The 17,916-nt window shown below is 46.1% G+C and overlaps 1 protein-coding gene across 1 annotated transcript in view; it reads left to right on the top strand.

The window, feature by feature from the left end:
• Positions 1 to 17,916, top strand: part of LOC147627335 (monogalactosyldiacylglycerol synthase, chloroplastic-like) — a 52,253-nt gene that overhangs the window by 20,003 nt on the left and 14,334 nt on the right. Inside the window, exons 2-5 of the mRNA XM_086815970.1 lie at positions 1,773 to 1,945; positions 8,992 to 9,153; positions 9,257 to 9,398; positions 9,477 to 9,701. Of these exons, the coding sequence (XP_086672096.1) occupies positions 1,773 to 1,945; positions 8,992 to 9,153; positions 9,257 to 9,398; positions 9,477 to 9,701 (702 nt within the window). The remainder of the gene's footprint in view (positions 1 to 1,772; positions 1,946 to 8,991; positions 9,154 to 9,256; positions 9,399 to 9,476; positions 9,702 to 17,916) is intronic.

The raw sequence follows: 17,916 nt of genomic DNA, 5'->3' as shown, positions 1-17,916 counted from the left end.
CGCACATATCATCTGTTATAAGCTTGGGCATGCATGGGAAGCCTCCTTATTAGTGGGGGCAGCAGGAAATCAGGGGCAACAGAGCAACAGTGGCGGGGGCAGGTAATTGGCAGGCAGGGCTGAGGACAGTGGGAAAGGAGAGGGGCGGGTAGAGAAGGTGCGATTCGCTCAGGTACGGGAAGGTCGCATCCGCATCAAAATCTTCAGTGCTTCAACTTTTGGAAGCAGGATGCCAAGGGTGGAGTCCACATGCAGTAAAGGGATAATGACAATCATCTAGAAGGAAGGTGGATTCCTGTCATCAAGCTTAGCAAGAGGGGATGTCACATGCATGGCATGTGGACATGCTTAATCCTCATTTTTGGCTATGATTAGGAGCATTTTCAGGCATTGACCAGCGTTTTATGGGATTTTTGGTATTTATTTGTTCAAGAGACCTGGCTGACATCAATCGAGTGGTTGTAGGGGCAATTCCATGAGCCTATAAATAGCAAGGCCTAGTATAGTCATTAGTCATCTGATCTCAGTTTTGTGGGACATGTCATAGGTCTAGGTGTTTCCTTTTGGAGGCCATGTTGACGAGGATCTATGGACATATTGATACATATATACAGAAAAACATTGTTATAGCAACATCTCTCTGTTCATCTTGCACAGTTCTTAATACAGGCAGTTCTTCTGCATGTGACAGTCAGAACGTCTTTCTTTTGAAGAGAGTAAATATATAAAAAAGAGAAACCATCTACATATGAGGAGATATCCTCCAAAAGAAAATTATAGTATCAACTGCCCATAGCTAGCCATCAAAGCCAAGTATTAAATACAACAGTAGATGAGAGTTCTTTTGAATGTATTTACTTTCCTTCACTTTATCCTTTGCCTCAAAGTTTGAACTGCAAGTGAGTCCCAAGAATTGATCTGCACCACACAATGTACATTAGCTTTCACATAGCTCGTAAGGAGTCCTACATTAATTTGAGTGCTATCAGATCCTTCAAACAAAATTCAATTTCTAGACTTCCAAATATCCCATATGCATGTGGACCTCTACTTTTACCCTCTTTGGAAGGGCCCACAGGCTTGCCCAAGGTCTAGTGAGACCAAGATATATACCCACCAAAAAGCTCTTTGCACTATCTAGTCATAGCTTCCCACATGGGTCTAATAACAGGGCAGCTCTAAAAACCATGCCAGCAGTTCTCCATTGAAGTTCTACGTCTTGGGCATCTACCAAAAGAGATTCTTCTAGCCTCCAACTTAGAACCAATAGAATTAGCTCCAACCATTACCTTCCAAAGAAAGACAATCATATGAAAAGGCAGCCCAGCATCCCACAGATTATGGAATCTGAGAGACCAGCCTCCATTACTCAGCTTTACCCTCCAAATCTTGTTTAGTTAGGAGAATTCAACCTCCTTTTCTACCAAATGCATGTTCAGGGATGAAGTAGAGGGAGAACCAAGAGGAGCTCCCCCAATCTGCCTCCTGCCCTGCTCCTCCTCATTGAAGGCTGTGTTAATCTCCAACTCTTGGACTATCTTTGGAGCCACTTCAATCCATTCCTTATCAGACCTTGAAGCCCCAAACATGACAGCAATCTGATCAGCATCTCTCCAGCCCATCCCACAAATCCCCAATATGCTTAATGCCCAGGCTATTATCAATTGTTTAATGCTCAATATCAAGTGTTTTATAATTGAGTTACTGATTAGCACCGTGTAATAGTGGTACTCTGCTTTTTCACATCATCCAATTTTGTATGCATTTTACAGGTTAGCATAACGGACCTTTGGACCGATCACACACCTTGGCCTTTTAATCAACTTCCAAAGAGTTACAGTTTTTTGGTAAAGCATAACACGCTATGGAAGGCAACATTTCATGGGACAGCACCACGCTTTGTGCATCAACCACATTTTGCTTTCACCTCTGTTTTCATAGCAAGGTAGTGTGCTGTTTTAAATATCTTTGAATTTGTACATGTGTATCGATCATCATGCTGGCTGTTTGAATGCTTTACAAGATTTTAAAGTGCCGTTCTTCAAGGTGCAGTCATACTTTGTCTTTATGGCAAACCATTTGGTGAGGGTCGCGGCTTGTGCATTGTCAAGGGTTGTTCACTCCTCAACTGTACCACCAGTGTCCTGAGAACGTACATAACAAAGTTGGTGTGAGCATGATTTTGCTTTTGTATGCTGTGGGATCCACATGCTCTATGTCTTTGAAGTGGAGGCAGCCGCATCAGCCAGAATACAATGGCTTAGATGAAAGTGCTGTAGGGGGCTTTTTCTCTTCAGAGTTCTTATGTGGTTCTTAAGAGGGCGAGCTGGTGTGAAAGCAGTTATTACTTTGGCTACTTGGGTAAACTATACTCGTTGTAACATGTCGAAGCTTTACAGAAAAGGATTACACTTTGATAAAATACTCTCAGCCCTTGGTTCTTTATGATGAATAGCACAATGTAGAGAGAAATGAAATGAAATGAAATGTTATATTAACGTCTTCAAAAGGCCAAAGGTAAGCCTATGAGACCAAAGTTACAACCATGTGACATTTGATACACTGTCTGGAAAAGAAAAGAAAGAACTGAAGGTAAGTATCTAGCCCTACAATACATCAGTAGGGAGCGTCCGGAAGCAGCAACTAGGGAGAGTGGGAAGCTAATGCTACTAGTCAAAATGGGGTACATGAGTACATGGATACATGAATACATGAATATGGGGGAGTACAAAAGTGACAGTGAGTACAACAGTATATGGTTGGAGTGGTAATCATCCTAGGAGCTCTAGCATGGGTCGCTTTGCTGGATGGCCTGGATATCTGCCATAGTGAGATGCCTGGTCGGACGAGCCCGATGCCTCGCAATGATGCTCTGAATCCTCCGGTGTATGCACCGTCTTCGATGTGAGGATCCGCGAACCCTCGGGCATCTGGATCTGCCCAATTGGATAGCTCTCTCAACTAGAGTCCCACGAGGTGCGTGCTGCTGGGCTGTCGGCTGTATTAAGGCCTTCAAAAGGCCAAAATGGCCTATGAGACCTAAAGGTTACATCATATCCATGAGGTACATCATCCTGGGTACAAAATATAAAGAAAGATAACAAAAATCTAGAACTATAAAATTTGATCTAGGTGTCAGGAATCATGTCACATCCCAAGAGAGGTGAAACAATCAAGTCTCGATGGAATGCAGCCCTCTGAACTTGGAACTGAAATTGATGGGCTTGCTGTGTGATATGCGTACAAAGACCAGGTGTTAACCCGTCCCCACAAGTTCTAGGTGCAATTCATCTTAGCAACCAAGTGTGGAGAGATGGCGTCCTTAGAGGCTGCCCATGTCAAAGAGAATAATGAAATGTTGTTCCTTACATTGTGCCATAGGCACAAATCACACCTTTCTTCTGCCCCACAACCTCGCCCTTCTTCTTCCCTCTTGCTTATCATCAAACACCACTAGAGGCACTGGATTCAAAGCGGCAGGCAAAAGTTGAACAGAATTAGCGATTGAGGTTGGAGGTGTAGCTTTAGCTTGGACGGTGGCCAATGTAGAGGATGGCTACTTAACGGTCTTGTTGGCCTGCCACTTGGTACGATCCTTCTTACTATGCCTCTCATGATGGCAGAAAAAACATAGGTTCTCTGCCCGGTACAACTTTTGCTCATCTAGCTGAAGATAACCTCCAGTAATGCCTTCCTTGGCCTTTTCTTGAGGCGACTTACTAGGCTTTATGTCTTTGTCTTGCTGTCCATCTGAGTTGGAGCCACTTTGGCTGTCTTTACTATTTGGTGCCTCATTACCTTGCTGCAATGATGAGTGTTGTTGCAGCTGGGATTTTGAGCTGGTCTAATCTTGCTTGGGCTTGCCTCCAATCAGCATCATCTCTTGATTTTGAGCTAGAGACAAAGTCCAATCATACGATTAAGGCTCAAGATTTCGTATAGGAAACCGGATGGTCGCATCCAACCCCTTGAGAAACTGTTTCAGCTTCTCCTCTTTCGACTTCCCCAATTGTTGTGCCATGGTAATGATCTTGTTGAAATAGGTTAGCATTGGTGAAGCCCCGCCCAAAATTTGGGGTTTTTGCAAAATTGCCAATTTGCATAAAAATTGAGCTGTAGTAAGCCCAAATTTTGGGGGTTTTGCCAAAATTAATCTCTAGAGCCAAAATTAAAGTGTGTGGTGAGTTCAATTTTTGGGGCTTTTCCCAAAATTGGCACTTCGTAGTCAAATCGACAAAAATTGAAGGGTCATATGCGCTTATTTTTTTGGGCATTTTTCAAAAGTTGACACAAAATGACAAAATTGATGCCTTCCGCATCAACCGGCATCACCCCCATGGATACCACAGGTGGCAGAACCTCCATGAAGCATTCCGGCAGCACTGAAACTCAGCATCAAAGACATTTGGCTTCACCGACTATCTTCTAGCCATCGCTCCATGTAACGCCTTGAGGCATTCCGACATCACCGCAACTCAGAATCAAAGACGCTTGGCTTCACCGACTATCTTCTAGCCATCGCTGTAGGTAACAATGTCTTGGAAACTACGCCACAAAAAGGACGACATCACCGGCATCAAGGGGGAAATCTTCTACCTTGACTTTTAATCTATTTATGTTTGATTTTGTGTGTGTGAGCGTCTAGGGTTCTCTGCCCAGGATGTTCCCCAAAACGAGATGTAATAATCTCATGTGTGTTTTTCCGTGTCTGTTATATGTTTGCCTTATGTTATAAAAGGCTCCACTATTCCAGTCTATCTCTTTATAGATCTAGGGGGGATTGATATTTCAGTAGACTGATGTAAGGTATAGTCGTGTGTGGTCAAGCTCTATTTGCAGGCTTGACTGCGATCTATTGTATCACGTCAGGTATAGCCATTGTGATCTTTTGCATCATGTTGTGCCTGCGAGCGCAAATCACGGTGCCTATGGAAGGTCTAACTTGATACATCTTCACCTTTGCTCCGAAGGGGGGTTTGTTGGGATTCAGAGTCGTATGTGTATGTGTCCCGTCATGTGTTCCGTCATGTGTGTGTGTAACCATGTTTCTGTGTCCACTAGTGTGTGTGTGTGTGTGTGTGTGTGTGTGTACGTTCCCAGAAAGGGTGTGAACACTCACTTATGTGTTATGTGTGTTGTGGTGTGAACCCACTCTTATAGTGTTTCACATAATATCTAGATATTTATACCTTCTTGACATCATATTGTACTTGGTGTGTCTATATCATCAATCAAAGCTAATCATTATACGTACAAATACTCTCTCTCTTGAGTGGTCTCTCTCTCTCTCTCTCTCTCTCTCTCTCTCTCTCTCTCTCTAACAGAGATTACCAGACTCATCCGTCAGGATTTAGTTCAGCTGGACATTAGGAGGACATGGATACAGCCGACTGAGGACACCCTCTCTCACTCTCACACGGACAGAGATTACCAGACTCATCCGTCAGGATTTAGTTCAGCTGGACATTAGGAGGACATGGATACAGCCGACTGAGGAGCTGGGCACGAAGATGGCTTTCTACAGAGAGCATTTTCTTCAGCTCACAGCAGATGGTTTTGTGATCAGACCCAGTTACATGGATGTACACTTGTCTCATGCAGTACGATGTGCTATTGGTCAGATTTGCACATCCTCACACCAGCTTGAGATTGAGATTGGCCGATATAGAGGTATACCAGCTGAGGCCAGGATATGCCGAGTATGCCATGGGGAGCCAGAGACAGAGCTGCATTATATATGCCATTGTACTGCATACTATGAGATACGTGGTCGTTTCCACTGTTTATTCAGAGAGGGTTTTGGACCACTTTCCAGAGTCATGGGATACCAGGACCAGAGGTGTTTGGGATTGTTCTTGCTTGAGCTGCGGAGACATAGAGATAGCCTGCTTAGGCGCACAGAGAGCCAGACTCAGAGGCACATTACAGATTTCTTTAGTCCAGCCATCACTGCGCCAGATGGACCACAGCAGCAGCAGGACATGGATACCGCCCACACCAGGGGTACACTGATTGATCGTGCGATTGAGCTTGGGTGGTCCAGACACCCACGACTACGGAGGGGGGCATCCCAGCATAGACGGAGGTTGCAGCGGCGGCAGATTCGGATTATTCTTGCGAGGCATGCGGGACACCCAGTCAGGGTGCTGACCACAGAGGATATTGAGGAGATCCGCCAGTGTCCGATGCGGCACATATTATGAGATGGAGGCACCTCCATAGTGTACCCCTCCGTCCCACATGATATTGTATCCTCTCACTATATTCCACTCACCTCCATAGCGTACCCCCCCCTCGCTATATTCCAGTTCCAGTTTCATTTTCTAGGTGCCAATAGTATCATCTTTATTTTTCATTTTGTGGGTTTTTTTATCTAGACATTGTATCAGATCTACCATGATGTAACTTTTGGTCTCATAGGTCATTATGGCCTTTTGAAGACGTTAATATAACATCTCATTTCATTTCATTTCATTTCTCTCTCTACATCACATCATGGACATCCTTAGTTGTGTAGGAAACCTAACCCTAATGTGTTGACTTTCCACAGTAAAAATCTGCTATTCAAACATCAAAATCTTTAGAGCAATGGATGGTAGGTCTGCTTTCACAACTTTAGGACATGAGGTTGAGGAACGACCACCCACCTATTCATCTGAGGATCATCGGATTGGGTTGGTCCCAAGGGAAATGCCTTCCAGTATGTTCCTTGATCACCTGTCCAAGGCATTGGAAGGTGAGGTGGAACAAAATGTTTATCTTGAAGAAAGAAAAGGCCACATGGTTAGGTGTGGACTTTAGTGCATTCCATCTACCAACAGATGGTGAGACAGACGCACAGGAAGCCTCCACGAGGCAAGTCAACAAGTCTAGAAGAGATGGCAACTACAAGGGAATTGGATGTTTCTCTGCATCATGAAGCAACGATTAAAAGCAGGTGGGTAAGCGTTGTCCCAAGCTATCATTGGCCCATTCCCTTTGTGAAGAAGCTTAGTGATGTCTTCATAAAGTTGAAGTTACTAGACAATTGGGCAATGCATGATGTCTTCCATGTCTTATGGTTGAAGCCTTATGTTGGATCATCTTTGCAAGAGAGCACTAGCCTGAAGTGATTGACGAGGTAAAAGTTATTGAGTCCGGGTAGATTCTGCTTGACAAGTGGAAGCATTGTTTCAGTCGAAGACTGAGACAATTCTACCCCAAGTTCAAGGACCGAGGCACTCATGAAGCCGTTTGGCTCGACGAGGAGTTTTTCCAAGAGTACCCGTAGTATTGGCAGACTACTTGGAAGCCATGTAACTACCGCCAAGCTAAGCAAGAGGGAATTTCAGATGCATCCATGCACTGAGGTGCCATGTGACACACTGGCTCATCATCAATGCTACATTGGTACATCAAGAGTATCTTTTTAGGAATTTATTTGTCATACTCCATGACCCCATTGTGAGCCCTAGTCCAGGGACATGTTAGGCATGAGCCGCGTAGCCTGTAGGTCTTTTCCAAGCCTTAGGTGTCAGTGTCAAACCCTTAACCCACTTGGAGTTAGGTTAACCTCGGCTAGATGCATAGTAGAATCATGTATGTCCAGAGGTTTTCAGAGCAGTTCCAGCCAGCGTGTGGTACATCTTGCCCTTGGGTTTGGCTTTTTTCGGCAGTCCCCTCAGTCAAGGTCAAAGTCATCATTGTAAAGAAAATCTCCAAAGCAATAAAGCAAATACTCTCTTCGGAGAGGGGGCCCTTCAGTGGGTAGTTGGGATTTAATTATGCGTCGACTCTCTCTCTCTCTACAGATCTATCTCCTGTGTATAAATAGTAAAGTGGATTGCTTCATGCTCACTAACATAAAGGTATAACGAAGGCCTTGCTGTGTGTTACACATCATACCGGTTGCATGCTACAGTCTGGTAGGCAATCTGCTCGTTCACAGAACTGGCCCTTGAGAACTTAGTCACACCTCCGTCTCACGTGGAACTCAGCCCACACCTAGTCCATAGAGGTCAGCACATACTTCACTTATATATCTAGCAATACAAACAATTTCACGGCAAAAAGGGGTCCCTTAAATGGGTTAGTTGCGGGTGTGCTGTCGCACTCTCTCCTCTCTCATCTCTTAAGTTATAAAAACATAATTGCACCAAGTTATAAAGATAAGCACACCTTAATCAGAAGACTTCCGCTATGTATGTAACACCTCAACCTAATTTACTGTTTATTTCAAAGGACCTTGTAAACCTAAAGAGCAGGGCTGAGAACAGAGCAGGAAACATGCTATAGTCCTACCAATTGCTGAAGTCTGGAGCCATATTAAGCTTTGGCGGATCAACCGATTAAGTGCTTTTGTTGGGGCTGAATTTGCTGCACTTCAAGACTGATACATGCGTATCTCTGTACATTTGGCAGTCTGTTTTTGCGACTCTGATTGGTCTATACTGTAAAACAAATGCCATGTCTATGAAAAGTCTGTGATGTTGCCCAATGCAGACCGAAGGGTGCCTTCACAATTCTGCATGCCATGGAAAGCATACTTTTGGGTTAACCCGCCTGCATGCCATGGAAAGCATACTTTTGGGTTAACCCGCTGCACACCCCTGTTTGGGTTTTGGTAGCCGATTCTCTTGAATATTCATTCTGCAATCTCTGCAAACAGTCCATTTGTTTTTTTAATAGGCGCACTTGCTTTAGACCGTTATTTTAAAATACTTGAAAAAACCTTCTTCATAAACCTTAACAATGTGAATATATTAAACTCAAGAAATGAATATAAGGAAAAAAACCTTAAATAAAACAGACAAAATTTGGCAATCAAAACTCCATAACCTTGACTCTGTCCCTAGTCTCTGTGAATCCATTTTTCTTATGTTGTTGCCCCTTGAGATGCACTATGCTAATGGTAATAATTGTAAGCCTTGTTCACTGTAGTGACTGTTTCTATCACAGCATTGGAAGCAACAATTTTGACCATGATATTGCATTGTTCTATCTATCATACAGAAAAGTGATGCGAGGGCTTCTCAAACATCGGCCAGATGTTATCGTGAGCGTCCATCCTTTGATGCAGCATGTTCCTATAAGGATACTTAAAGCTAGGGGATTATTGAAGAAAATTCCTTTCACAACTGTTGTCACAGATCTGAGCACAGGACATCCAACCTGGTGTGTGAACATGTTAACCCCTTGCACAGAATACTGGTCCTTCACTAGCTGATAAATGTTCGTTACAGAGGGCAAGACGTGATATTAGCTATTTTTGCTGCAGGTTTCACAGGCTTGTTACGAGATGTTACTGTCCAGCGAAAGAGGTGGCTGAGAGGGCCCAAAAAGCTGGGTTAAAACCCTCTCAAATTCGTGTTTATGGACTGCCCATCCGTCCATCATTCTGCAGAGCTGTCCGCCCAAAGGTGAGATTGCTCAATCTGCAGCAGAGACATATATTGGACAAGTTAATGCAAGTTATTAATATGGTGTGGGTCTTGCAGAGAGAGCTTAGAAGAGAGCTTGGTATGGACGATGACCTTCCGGCTGTTCTTCTGATGGGAGGAGGTGAAGGAATGGGCCCGGTTGAGGCAACCGCAAGAGCTCTTGGACAGTCTTTGTATGATGTGCAGACGGGCAAGGCAAGAGGGCAACTTGTAGTGATTTGTGGAAAGAACAAAAAGCTAATAAAAAAGCTCCAGGCTGTAGCATGGTCTATGCCAGTTCAGGTAAACATCAGTGCTCTCTCACATCTTCATGGTGCCCTTGGGTAGAGAGGTGTATAAATACTCCCTTGTTTCCTTTTTACTGCTGTTTTGGATGTTATCTAATATGCCCTCTTGTGAAGGTTTGCGCTTGTTTCGGCATCTAGATGACAAAGTAAATTTCGAAGATTTGATGGTGGTTTTCTATACAAGGGTGGTTGTAATGCTAAGTACTGGTATCACATTTATGTGGTTATGGATGGGTTGAACGGGCGCTTGTTTTGGCATCTCATCTAGATGACATAGTAAACTTTGAAGATTTGATGGTGGTTTTCTATTCAAGGGTGGTTGTAATGCTAAGAACTGGTATCAAATTTATGTGGTTATGGATGGGTTGACTGTGGGCATAAGGATATTCATTAATCCCCCCTCCCTTTGGTATATATTGTTAGAAACATCTTTATCCATATACTTTGACTTTGCATGTTTTTTCAAGCTACTATGATGTGGGTGCTGAAGTATATAAAAGGATCACATGATACATCACCTGCATTTAGTGAATAACCTCAATGGGGATTTGTGGCTTAGACTGTGGGGGAGATTTAAGCTTGAGGTGCTAGTGATGTGGCTTTCTTTCCTTTTGGTTCAGGGCATATAGTGGTACTACTTGTCAGTAGAAGGTGAGTACAAGGCCACATGTTCTTCATATTGTGAGGCAATGTTCGGAGAATGGGAGTGGTGCAGGAGCAACCAATGGAGTCGTAGGGCAAGCATTGGGCTCGCATGACAGTCTTAAAACCCTTTGTATCATGCTCAAGAGAAGCCCGAGGTTCACTACACACCATGTGTCAGCTCCTCTCACGAACGAAGAATTTAATTGGAGTACCCATGTAGAATGGTGTAGATATCTACAAACAGCTCCAAAGCTCTTTGCAGAGATCTATTGTGAGTGGCACCAGCACCTACTCTTGGGCACTGATGACATGAGTGGGAATGCCATAGCTCGTTATGGATGATGGAGTCCATGATTTGAAACTTTGTGAGTAGACTCTTATGGAGTCAAGAGTGCACTTTGGTTCTTGTTAAGTTTGGGTCATCTTTGTTGGCTCTGCATCAGGTCTCCAAGGCGAGCATCACTTTGAGATGCTTCAGATGCGCTGGGGACATGTCCCCCCTATCTGGAGCGTAGGATGTGGTCTCGGTGTTTGCGCAGCTCGAGGAGAAAAAGCCCAAGGCGACGCTGGTCTGAGTAGTCCATCACTCTGGACAATGGCCCAAATCCATCTTGGAAGAGGCAATGAAAGCGCCCCCGGATCTCGTAGTACATTGGGCACTGACATATGTAGTGCTCCTCAGTCTCTGGCTCGAGCTGATAGAGCTGGCAAATCCGATCCTCAGGGGCAAGGGAGACGGCTCCATATCGATCGGTCTCTATCTTCAGCTGATGTGAAGACATGCAGATCTGGCCAATAGCACACCTGACTCCATGAGAGAGGTGAATATCCATGTACCTCGGGCGGACAACAAAACCATCAGGGGATAAGTGGAGAAGATGCTCTCGGTAGAAAGCCATCTTCGTCCCTAGTGGCTTGGCCGGTGTGATCCATGTGCGTGGTATGACATATGTGTAGCTGAATGCTATCCATTTTGATGATCTTGTTGAGCTCATTGCGGCTCAACTCCAGGAAGGGGGAGTCCAGGCTGTACCGTAAAGGTGGAAGGCGGACAGAGATTCAGTTAAGTATGCGATGGCAGATGAATGGCATATTTGACAGATCTGGCTCAAACCCAAGCTTGGCATTCCAGGCTGGGCATCAATTTACTCATGGATTACATGTAACATCTTTTCGGTCTTATAGACCCTTTGGGTCTTTCGTAGATGTTAATAACATCTCTCTCTCTTTCTCTCCATGATGAGATTTCATGGACACTATGTGCACATCATTTTGGTCTCATAGACCCTTTGGGTCTTTTGAGGATGTTAATATAACTCTCTACTTCATTGTTCACGGTGGTGGGGAGGGGGTAGACATCTCAGGTACCACAGTCCACATTATGGTATATGCAGATGATATTATTTTGGTCTCTGAGCCGCAGATGGGACTACAGCATCATCTCCATGCTCTCGATGTGACTTCTGCACACAGAGGGGACTTACACAGTGAACCTTGGGAAAACCAAGGTCATGATTTTCCACACCTTAGGGCCAGTTCGACGATAGGCCATCTTCACACTAGCAGGAGGACAGGTAGAGGTGGTAGACTCATATGTGTACTTGGGGATTACATTTGCGACTCTGCCAGGAAGATTTACTATGGCACAGGCAGCCAGGGATAGACTCACACGAGGGTATGCAGCTCTAGAGGGCCATGCTAGAGAGACAATGTCACCATGCACACTTCCAGGAGCCCCGCGTGAAGGGGTGGTTGTTTGACACACTAGTCACCCCTGATTTGATGTATGCTGCAGCAGTATGGGCACCTGGGCTCGCCACCTCCACATGGTCTCAGATAGAGAGGCCTCAGATTCTCATGCTTTCACGGATGATCCGCAGCAAACCCTCCGTCCCACATGACATTGTCCGAGCGGAGTTTGCTGTACCTCCTATGCTAGTAGAGGCCCTCTTCTAGACGATCTCCTTCATACAGAGGATCAGAGATATGCCATCAGATCGACTCTCACATAGAGCTTTTGAGGTGTCCAGGTAGCTCACAGAGAGTGGAGATAGGAGATCATGGTATTCACAGATGATAAAGTGGCTCACTCAGCATGGTCTCAACATAGATCACCTGCCACCTTTCGAGTATGATATACATGCACCACACATCCAGCTCTCTCACAATGAGAGGAACAGAGTTCTTCGGCAAGATTTATGGCAACGATACACTCAGGAGACTTGGATTACACCTAGTCAGTCTCTACCGCCGAAGATGCTATACTACAGAGATCGGTTTATGCGTATCTCAGCTGATGGATTCATTCAGCGACCCGGATATATGGATGTGTACATGCCTCACAGTGCCTGAGTGGCGATTGGCCAGCTCAAAGTGTCATCAGATTGAGGCAGGTAGGGCAGCATGGATCCCCAGATCAGAGAGGATATGCAGACTATGCCATGTATAGTGACATTAGAGAGAGATACACCACCATCTTCAGTGGACATCCCTCACTCCGCCAGATCATGGAATCCGCAGACCAGCGCAGATTTGGCCAGTTCTTGCTAGAGAGACAGCGCCATAGAGTGGCATTGCTACGGACTTATACCACAGGGAGAGGTGGGCTCCAGCTCTAGCTCCAGCTCATTGATTTCTTCCAGAGATCTATCCCAGTGCCTACCCTGACACAGGAGGGGGTTACACTTCAGCGCGCTGCGGACCTCCGAGCCAAACGGAGACCGAGAGCACCAGGCTACTAGACTCCCAGACTACATCAAAGGGAGATCACAGAGATACGGGCTCGACATCAGCACCATATCTAGGAGCGGCTAGCTCACTTACACTCACACGGAGATCATGCTCAGAGGGATTTTTGCCTTGCCATCGCGTATGTATCACATATTACACCCCCATTATGGTACTGGTTGGAGCTAGATAGATCTGCATTGCATTCTTGTATACCCTATGCATATAGGTTGCATACTGAGCCTCTAGCAGTAGTGCTCCATCCATCACACCCCCCCCCCCACTAGCTCAGTACTTTCATAGTTTATTTCATGTTCATTTTGTCTTTTTTTTTTTTGGACACCCAAAGGACATTGACAATTGTACATTGATTTGTCTCATAGGTCAAGTTTGGCCTCTAGTAGACGTTAATACAGCTTTCTTTCTTTCTCTCTCTCTCTCTCTCTCTCTCTCTCTATTTGGACGAGCACATAGAAGATCGACGACCCCCATATCAAAACATGCTTGACCACCATGAGAGAAGTATGCAAAATGCAAGATTCGGACATTGAGCACCTACAAAAGAAGCTCGGGGAGAACAAGGATAGTGACGACCTTATGTGTGGGTTGCGTGCCTCCATGCAAGAGGAGATGGATAGGTGGAAGGTAGACATGCAGGTACACATGGCAACTCAGCTAAAAAAGATGCAGGAGGAAATGGTCCAAATGTTGGACGCAAAAACCAGTCACCATGCCTCACTAATCACGGAGCTGGAGGCCCAAGTTGCCACCCGTTAAGTGGAAAATGAGACCTTGAGGGCACGTACTCAATTTGAAGAAGGAGAAATTCAGTGATCCCTCAATGATGAGCTGAATACACTTAGAGAGCAGATGAAGACCCTCTAGGAACAAGAGGAGAAGAAGGCAAACGAGGCAACCACATGGGCCGAGATGATTAAGAAGACATAGAAACAAGTGGAAGAAGCGGGCAGCTGGATTGAGGTTGCCAAGAAGCAACGGAACCCACCATCATCCCCAAACATCATCAATGACACACTCGAAGAGGAGAAAAGAAGGAAGATTAGGGCATTGGATGTGAGAGTGGTGGGATGGAAGGAAGGAGCCTCGCTGAAAGAGGACGCCATAGCACTATGTAGAAAGTTGGAAATCCCTGATACCCCCTTCGTCGAGGCATGGAGGGTGGGCAAAGACACCACCAAGGAATGCACACTCATCCTCAAGTTTGCGGGGTTTGAGGCGAGGCAAGCATTCCTTACCAAAAGGCGGGCACTAAAAGGAGAAAAGACTTACCTTGAAGACAATCTCACACTAGCACAGGTGGCACACAGGAGGGAGTGCACTCCACGCATCTTGGATGCACGGAAGGCAGGGAAATGGACAGTGTACAAGGATGGGAGGGTGATCATCACCGAGCGACGTGCCCAATGACGGTGCGAGACCTATGAGACCAAGCTAGAGATTGCGGTTTGGAACTGCAATGGTGCCTTGAGGACAGATGTAGGTCTGTTCGAGGAGACATTTAGAGGGAGAGACTTGGTCTTATACACAGAGACACTTCAACGCCAGGTTAGTCGGCCTTCAGAGGTGAGGATACAGATGGGAGTCTATTCACCACCCATAGCCACACACAATAGGGGGTACCCCGGGGTCGGGAGGGGTGGCTTTACTATGTAGGGAGGAGCTTTAGCATGTGATACAAGTGGTCAGGCGAGATGAGGATGCATGGTTTTTGTGGGTGAGGATCCAAACAGAGAGGGCCCGAGACATCTGCCTTGCAGTGTGATACTTTGCACCCACCACTTCTAGATATGCCACCCATGGAGAGTCCCCGTACCTGCCCTTTTATGATGACATTATGAACTTTTCCAGTCTAGGGGACATCCTTCTGGCTGGAGACTTCAATGCTCGCACCGCATGTGCACAGGTACCCTTTTTTGAGATAGATGATCCCATATACCAGGAGATTGACATGGTGGTTATGGATCTGGAGCGGACATCACAGGATACAGCAGCCCACACAGATTATGGAGAGTATCTCTTAGCCCTCGGCGAGGCTCATAGGCTAGCCATTTATAATGGCCTAGCCATATGGCCTGGATCCAACTCCTTCACCTGCTACCCCTTCGGACATGGAGCCAGCACAATGGACTATCTAGTGGGATCCTTGTCTTTGATCCCACTCATTCCGGAGTTTACTACCATCTCGCCTCGCCCCATCGGTGTTGCAGCCGACCATGCATACTTGGCCTTCTCGCTCACATGTCGATACACCACCCAACCACCTGCTTTGCCCCATCACCGCCAACCGAGATACCACTTCACTAGAGAGACCTCTTCCATCTATTCTGATCTCGTCTACCATATCCTCTCCGACCTCAACCACCACATCCCACTTGATGAGCTTACCACACAGCTCACAGCAGTCCAGAGCCACCCCTACATTACTAGGAGAGACTGTCCCACAGTTGGTACGACGAGGAATGTCGTGATACCCGAGCTCGTCTACATCGGGAGGTGGCGCTAGGATCCACCACTCACCAACAAGCACGAGTGATCTTCCGACATCTCACACGGAGGAAGAAGAGAGCCTACCTAGCCAGGCATGACCAGGAGCCATACCAGCTATTTCTTGGGAGGGACTGTAAGGAGGACTGGAGGATCTTCTAGGATCATTGCTTGCCGACTCCGACTACACATGGCACCTGGCACACCTATGCCACCTCTCTCTACCATGCCCCCGAGCAGCCACCTCTCCCCCATCCACCCGAACCTCGTCCCCCACACTCTTCCTTCTTTCACTTGAGCATGGTGAGAGAAGCTATTGATAGGATGCAGACTCGGAGAGCACAGGATCATGATGGACTCCTCACCGAGCATTTCTCTCATGCTAGGGACACGCTAGCCCCTTTATTGGTTCACATGTTTAACAGGACTTTATGTGAGGGCTTCCCCGCTAGCTGGTCATCGAATACTATTGTACCTATCTTGAAATCAGGTGACCCCATGGACCCCAACAACTACAACACTATCGTGATTGGTCACACCTTGGCCAAGATTTATGGTTCGATTTTGGAGCATGAGCTTAGTAGATGGTCCGAGGAGCAGAGACTCAAAGCACCAAGGCAGGCAGGCTTCAGGAGAGGGCACTCGACACTAGATTATATCTTTACACTACGGGGGATCTGTGACATGCGGGGGATTGATCGTAGTAATCACAACCCTAGGCTAAAGCTAAACTTCACTTAATGATGCTGAAGAGATAAGACAAAGTTGTCAATGCAATGCAATGCAACTATATTAAATGAATGGGTTACAATGAAGATCTATATGTTGAATGCTGATGATGGATGACTGTTCCTTGTTCCAATGCCGAGGTCCACCACTTGGATGCCGGCTTTCCTCTATGTAGGACAAGGAGGATGAACTGATGCTGAATGTACTGAATATGCTGATGCAACTGCTGAATACGGATGCTGAAGATGAACTGTTGTTGCACCCTTTGCTCCCTAGTAGGAAACGCTGAGGAGAACCCCTTTATGAGATGCTGAAAAACTGAGATGAACTGCTGTTATGATGCTTTCCTAGGGCTGAATGATGCGATGACTTTATATATGAAGAATTATTGCTGGTCGGCCAGCTTACTCCAGTTGGACAGGTACCTAAATGCTCACTCCTATATTAAATGTTATATGCTGTGGTCGAGCTGCTGGAGATGCGGTCGGCCAGATGGCATAGCTGCCGACTGGGCCCAAAAAGGGTCTTTTGCGTAGGTGAGATGCACCTTTGCCTTTGGCTGCTGGCCGACACCTGCCTAATGCTTTCCATGCTGCCCATGCTGCTAATGTATGGCTAATACTTGAATTAATGCTTGAATGTCCGGGGGATTGATCGTAGTAATCACAACCTTAGGCTAAAACTAAACTTCACGTAATGATGCTAAAGAGATAAGACAAAGTTGTCAATGCAATGCAATCATAGTCACAAGGGACGGGGGACGGTGACGGGGAACGGGGATGGGGACGGGACGGGGGACGGCCATAAGTAGGGAACGGGGACGGGGGAGGGAACGGCACTCAAAAAATACTTTTTTTTAAAAATTTTTCTACTCCACTTATTCTACTTTGGAAGTACATCAAAGGACTAAGCCTTAAGGAGGCAGAATACATGGACGGACTCAAATGAGTCAATGACAGAAAAGTGCTGAAGACTAGAGGCTAGAGCTAAGTAGTAAGGCCCATGAATCATGATTCATGAATGATCATCCACGTGAAGTGCTCGCCTCATGGTCATGGGTAGCTTGTTCCAAAGAAGCATCAAGCTCATCCTTAGTCTCATCCTCACTGGCATGCTACTCCTGTACCTCATCCTCTTGTTGCTTTTCTTGTTGACTCATCTCCCACTCGGTGAAGGAATCTGCCTTCTTGGTCACGCTCTTGCAAAGCATTCGCAAGTTCTCGCTGACGAAGACAAGGTCATTGGCACGCTCTACCCCGAGTCGATTCCTCTTCCTAGAGGCAATGTGGCTGTAGGTACTCCAAAGTTGCTCCAAGCAAGAGGAGCTGACGGCCTGGCTAAGTATGCGGATGGCAAGCTGCTGTAGCTCCGGTCCATCTGAACCAAAGTCCTCCCACCATAGAGCAGCACCAACTTTGGAGCGGTCAACCTGTGCATCATGACAGCCATATGAGCCATGAAATGACCTGTACATCGAAAGCTGGTCCCTGATCTTGCGCCTAACCGATGCATCAGGCACAAGACGATCCAAGATGATCCTCCATCCAGCGCTCACCTCCCGGTCGCTCTCCTGCTTGTTGCCTTGGAATTCTGGGTCCACCACA

The sequence above is a fragment of the Cibotium barometz genome, chromosome 21, assembly GCF_041138505.1.
Source record: "Cibotium barometz isolate CiBa-2024 chromosome 21, ASM4113850v1, whole genome shotgun sequence".
Classification (NCBI taxonomy): Eukaryota; Viridiplantae; Streptophyta; class Polypodiopsida; order Cyatheales; family Cibotiaceae; genus Cibotium; species Cibotium barometz.
This window is presented reverse-complemented; position numbering and strand designations above follow the sequence as displayed.